Genomic DNA, 5,903 nt, shown 5'->3' on the forward strand with positions numbered 1-5,903 from the left:
TATGAACACAACTGACATTTAATCAAAAATCTTTTAGTATTGAGGACATCCATTGTCTTTTGTTCAGGAGTCAAATAAAATTTTAGTAAACAAACATATGTGCAACAAAATTGTATACATATATATACGTAAATAAGCAATAAAACAGCACCAAGGACCTCTGTAAAATTTCACCATACAGTTTCTATGTAGGCTGCGTCACCAATAAATGGCACTTGTTTTAAACTCATGTGACTGCAGAAAACTGTTTATCAAAAACTAGGTGCAATTTTCCATAGACATTTCAGACATTCAAATCGATAGTCTATATTCTGAGGAACAACTTGAGTCACACAGGTTAAGATGACAACGCTTCAAATAATGTTGAAGATGTGAGGCAATATGCACTTGCATTGGCATTGCACTTCCTCAGACTTAGGCTGCCCTCATCAGGAATATCTTCTATCCCTCAGAGATCAGCTACGTCAAGATGGCTCATCAGCTAAATCACGCTGGTCAAAATACCTAGGAAAAAAGAAATTTAATGTGTGCATAAAGATATTAATTGTAGTTCTACAGATAATAGCAAAATACCACAAACAACCGAAATGTCCACCAGTAAAAGACTGGTTCAATAAACTACAGTACACTGACACAGTAGAAAATTATGACGCTATAAAAAAGGAATGAGGAAAGTATCTGTACTGCTACAGTGTGATTTCCAGGATTTGCTAAGTGAAAAAAACAAGGTACATAACAGACTGTTTAGTTTGCTACTTTCTGTGAGTGTGTATAGAATCACAAATATACATGTTTGCTTATGCTTTTAAAATCAACTAATGAAAGTATAAACCAAAAATTAATAAGAAAATGGCTTCTTGGCCAGGAACGGTGGCTTACACCTGTAATCCCAGAGATTTGAAAGGTTGAAGCAGGAGGCTCACTTCAGACTGGAGTTTGAAACCAGTTTGGGCAATATAGTGAGACCCTGCCTCAAAAAAAAAAAATTAGCCAGATGTGGTGATGCCTGTAGTCCTAGCTACTCAGAAGGCTGAGGCAGAAGGATTGCTTGAGCTTGGAAGTGTGAGGTTGTGGTGAGCTGTGATTACGCCACTGCACTCCAGCTAGGGTGACAGAGCAAGACTTCTCTATAAAAAAGAAAAAAAAAAGAAGAAAAGGAAAAAAAATGTGCCACAACTGAAAATGAACAAAGGACACAGGCAATTAAAAAAAATACCTATGTAAGCCCAGTGCAGTAGCTCATGCTTGTAATCCTAGGACTTTGGGAGGCCGAGGCGAGAGAATTGCTTGAGCTCAGGGGTTCGAGACCAGCCTGGGCAACTTGGAGAGACCGCATCTCTATAATAAACCAAAAAATTAGCCAGTTGTGGTGGCACATGCCTGTAGTTTCAGCTACTTGGAAGGCTGAGGCGGAAGGATCACCTGAGCCACTCCAGCCTGGGTGACAGAGTAAGACTCCAACTCCAAACAAACAAACAAACAAGAAAACAAATATAATAAAATTAAACAGGTTCTACCTTCACTGATAAACAAATAATCAAGAAGCCAAGGTTACTCAAGTACTATACCTGCTAACCAAGCAAATTAATAAATTCAAAGCAGGAATTCTTTCATCATCTTTGTTATCCTAAAAAAAAAAAAATTCCTTTAAAATGCAAAACATGATAATTTTATTATATAACAGCAATCATCACATGGAAGTCAGAACCCTCAAAAAAAAAAAACCAAACTATAGAGTTAATGATTCTTTGAGAAATAGCTAAGATTACCTTTTAAAGAAAGATTTTGAATAGGGAAAAGAAATAAGAGTTGAGGAATCTAAGGAAGATAACTTGGGAGAGATATTTTCCTGGTTCCTAGTAGAGGAACAATAAAAGGTCTATGTCCTGATGAATGTAGTGAAGAAAAAAAAATATATGTATATATATATATAAATGCTTTAAGGAAGTTAGAGATGCAGGTGAAATTCTACTTTCTAGGATAATTCAGAAGATAATCCAGATCAAGGTTCTGAATTATGATGCAGGGATTTTCTGAACCATGCATTTTAGAATGTGAAGTTTTACTTTTAAGTATTTGTTAAAATGACAAGCCTAAGATATATCGTAGGTAGGTAGTCTCATGGAGTATAAAATTAATTTTTACACATTTCAAGAAAGCATTACAGTAACCTATTGAATAATATTATAAAACACCACATCATACATTAATTCAAACTTGGGACAGACTCCCATGATGTTAGTATAATCAATTCTTCCATGTGCCAAGCACTAGACGGAAAGAAGCTAAATAAAATATATTATCTGCTAATAGCACAGATGAAACATCTACACATACTAGCTTTAATACAAGTAAAAAACATATTAGGGTCCATATAAACGATACACACTATGCTGGAAAAACATGATGGAGCATTTCTTTCTAGTTGTTAGAATCAGGAAAGTATCATAGCAAGTGGTAGAATATGAGCCAGATTGAAAAAAGGAAATGGTATTTAGGTACAGATTGAAAGAGAATAGAAAGGCACTTCTGTAGAAAGGATAAAAATAATAAAGCAGAGGTGATACTTGGTGAACAAGTACATTTTTTTTGAAGCACAGGCCACATAAAAGTTAGTTTGGGCAATATTATGGAAGTTCAATAAAAATGTTTCCAGTGGCCAGTACAGAACAAGTATACATTTTGGGAGGAGGAAGGTGGAAAGAAGGAAAACAAATCAGAATCGGGCTTAATCTGGCATTGGATTATTTTATGCTGCAGGCATGAGTTAGAGGAAAGGTGTGACTGGAGAAATTCAAAACAATGACTATGCCAGAGAGGAAGAGTTGATCACTCTAGCTTCTTATCTATTTAGCAACAAAGTTCCTTTTTACCTACTCATACTGCCCAGGCAAAAGAAAACATTTCCTTCAGTCCTCTATGGTCATGTGACTAAAGACCTACATAGCCAGATGTGCTTGTAGAAACTCAGAGAAGGCTATTTCAAGATGGCCTTCTTGGGCTAGGAGCAGTGGCTTATGCCTGGAATCCCAGTGCTTTGGGAGGCTGAGTCAGGAGGATTATTTGAACCCAGGAGTTTGAGACCAGCCTGGGTAATATAATGAAACCTCACCGCTACAAAAATAAAAAATTAGCTTGGTGTGGTGGCATGTGCCTGTTGTCCCAGCTACTTGGGAGACTGAGGCGGAAGAATTGCTCTGAGCCCAAAAGGTCGAGGCTGCAGTGAACTGTGATTGTGCCACTGCACTCCAGCCTGGGCAACAGAGTGGGACTCCAACTCAAAAAAATGGAAAGAAAGAAAGAAAAAGGATGATGATATAGAAACTGCTTGTAATGATATACAGTGGCCTAAGCTCCAGCAGCCACCCTGGACCATGAGGTGCGCTAGAGGATAAAAGCCACACATGCCAGAACTCACAGGTCTAGGTTATTGCCATTCTAGATCTCATCTGCCTACCTTCAGACATCCTTTAACTGAGAAAACACTCCCATTTTATTTAAGCACCTGTTATGCTGGGCTTTCTGCTATGTGTTTTCCTAATTCACTTGAATCCTTTTCCATCATATAAATTGGGGGCTGCTTTCAATTTGAAATAGTTAAGTCGCAACTTACCACTAAGAGCCTCACTTCAGAACACCTCCTTGCAAGCTGCCGAATCAGAGAATGAGCCTCAGGTAATAAAGGTTTTTCAAGACAAGCCAACAAAGCATAAAGCCATCTTCCCTAAATTGAATTTTTAAAAGTAATAATTAGATAAATAATCATGAGTTCAACTTATTTTTTAAAATGCAATGTTGTATCTGGTTATTTGCTATTAATAAATTCACAGGACATGAAACTGTAATGTGTTTAGAGAGAGATGAAAAAGCATCATTTGGAGAGTCAGGTGATATCTCTTGTATCTTGTAATTATAGATACAGGACATTGGATACTTCAAAATATTCCCTGATCCCACCACCAATTTGTTTCAGATATTCTTTTCTTTTCTTTTTTTTTTTTTGAGTTGGAGTCTCACTCTGTCGCCCAGACTGGAGTGTAGTGGCCGCTCCTGGCCACTGCAGCCTCGACCTGCTGGGCTCCGGCGATCCTTCCACCTCAGCCTTCCAAGTAGCTGGAACTACAGGCGCGTGCTACCATGCCAGGCTAATTTTTCGACTTTTGTTGTAGAGATGAGGTCTCGCCAAGTTGCCCAGGTGGGTCTCGAACCCGCGGACTCAGGCAATCCACTCACCTTGGCCTCCCAAAGTGTGGGATTACAGGCTGAACCACTGAGCCCAGCCTTGTTTCAGATATTCTTATGATTGGAAGTTCTCATTCATAAGCAGAAAACTGTAAGATGCATATAAATCCTTGAAAAAATTGATACATTTTTTTTTCCTCTGCTTTCTATGGACAGATATACAAATCATTTTATAATTTTTGTCCTCTGGGTCCATTCAAAGGAACTATACTATGGATATAATAATGTTTTGGTACTTCTACAAATACCATGACAGGATGGATTTATCCCCATTCGCTTTTAAAATGGGTTTTTCTTTTCAATGACAAAACTAATATATACTCTGAAAAACTGCACAAAGGAAAAAAAAAACTTGCAATTCCATTATCCAGATAAAATTTCTGCTAATTTTTAAAATGTTCATTTTTCCAGGCAACCCTTTCGGGTCCCCTCCCATTGTGGGAGCTTTCTGTCATCTTAATAAGCAGGCTTTCTCAAAAATAAAAATTAAAAAAATAAAATGTTCATTTTTCTTACTTATATGTACAATTTTTTTTCAATAAAGTTTCATCAGTTGTAATACTATCTCATAGCCATCTTTTTTACTTGTAATACATAATAATTATTTCCCATGTTGCCAACATCCCATTGGGAGTCCCATTTAACAAAATGGGAAATGTTTATTAAGTACTATAAATATAATGGTGGTATCCAATCATTATGTAAGTTCATCAAGGTTTCTTTTTTTTTTTTTTTTTGAGTAGGAGTCTCACTCTGTTGCCCAGGTTGGAGGGCAGTGGCATGCTCATGGCCACTGCAGCCTCGACCTGCTGGGCTCAGGTGATCCTTCCACTCAGCCTTCCAAGTAGTTGGAACCACAGGCATGTGCCACCATGCCCGGCTAATTTTTTGATTTACTGTAGAGGTGAGATCTTGCCATGTTGCTCAGGCTGGTCTTGAATCCCTAAGCTCAGGCAATCCTCTTGCTTCTGCCTCCCAAAGTATTGGGATTACAGGCGTGAGCCACTGAGCCTGGCCTCATAAAGGTTTCTGAGATGTGATTACCAAACTGTATGCCAAAAAGTTTATACCAAATTATATTTCCACCAGTGGTATATATGACTTAGTTTATTATGAGCAACATATCACTTTGGGGAAACCTAAGGAATATTAGGAAAAACTTTAAATAGCAATTTAGACAGCACATTAAGTTAGGCAACACTAAATCAATAATAACACTTTTTCTTTTTTTCTTTGAGTCAAGAGTCTCACTCTGTCACCCAGGCTGGAGTGTAGTGGCACGCTCATGGCCACTGCAGTCTTGACCTGCTGGGCTCAAGGCAATCCTTCCGCCTCAGCCTTCCAAGTATTTGTAACCACAGGTGTGCAACACCACACCTGGCTAATTTTTTATTCATTGTAGAGACAAGATCTCACCAAGTTGCCCAGGCCGGTCTTGAAACCCTGAGGGCACTCCTCTGGTCACTATCTCCCAAAGCACTGGGATTACAGGCATGAGCCACCACACCTGGCAAATCGTTTTCTTAAACAAAAACATTCACTCCAGGTTTCTTTTACAAATAGCGGATTTAGCCGGGCTCGGTGGCTCAGCCTGTAATCCTGCGCCTTGGGAGGCTGAGGTGAGTGGACTGCCTGAGCCCGCAGGTTTGAGACCCGCCTGG

The 5,903-nt window shown here is 38.7% G+C and overlaps 1 protein-coding gene across 3 annotated transcripts in view; it reads right to left on the minus strand.

The window, feature by feature from the left end:
- Nucleotides 1-5,903, minus strand: part of GEMIN2 (gem nuclear organelle associated protein 2) — a 24,646-nt gene continuing 18,743 nt past the window's right edge. For 2 of the 3 annotated variants that reach the window (XM_021715241.1, XM_008063516.2), the window contains 3 exons: nt 3,614-3,724; nt 1,569-1,627; nt 1-504 (listed from right to left, as the gene is read on the minus strand). In XM_021715241.1, coding sequence (XP_021570916.1) covers nt 465-504; nt 1,569-1,627; nt 3,614-3,724 — 210 coding nt within the window. In that variant the 3' untranslated portion in view covers nt 1-464. The remainder of the gene's footprint in view (nt 505-1,568; nt 1,628-3,613; nt 3,725-5,903) is intronic. The other variant, XM_021715242.1, reaches the window with a different exon arrangement.

This window comes from Carlito syrichta, unplaced genomic scaffold (genome assembly GCF_000164805.1).
Source record: "Carlito syrichta isolate Samal-C Ts95f unplaced genomic scaffold, Tarsius_syrichta-2.0.1 Scaffold306891, whole genome shotgun sequence".
NCBI lineage: Eukaryota > Metazoa > Chordata > Mammalia > Primates > Tarsiidae > Carlito > Carlito syrichta.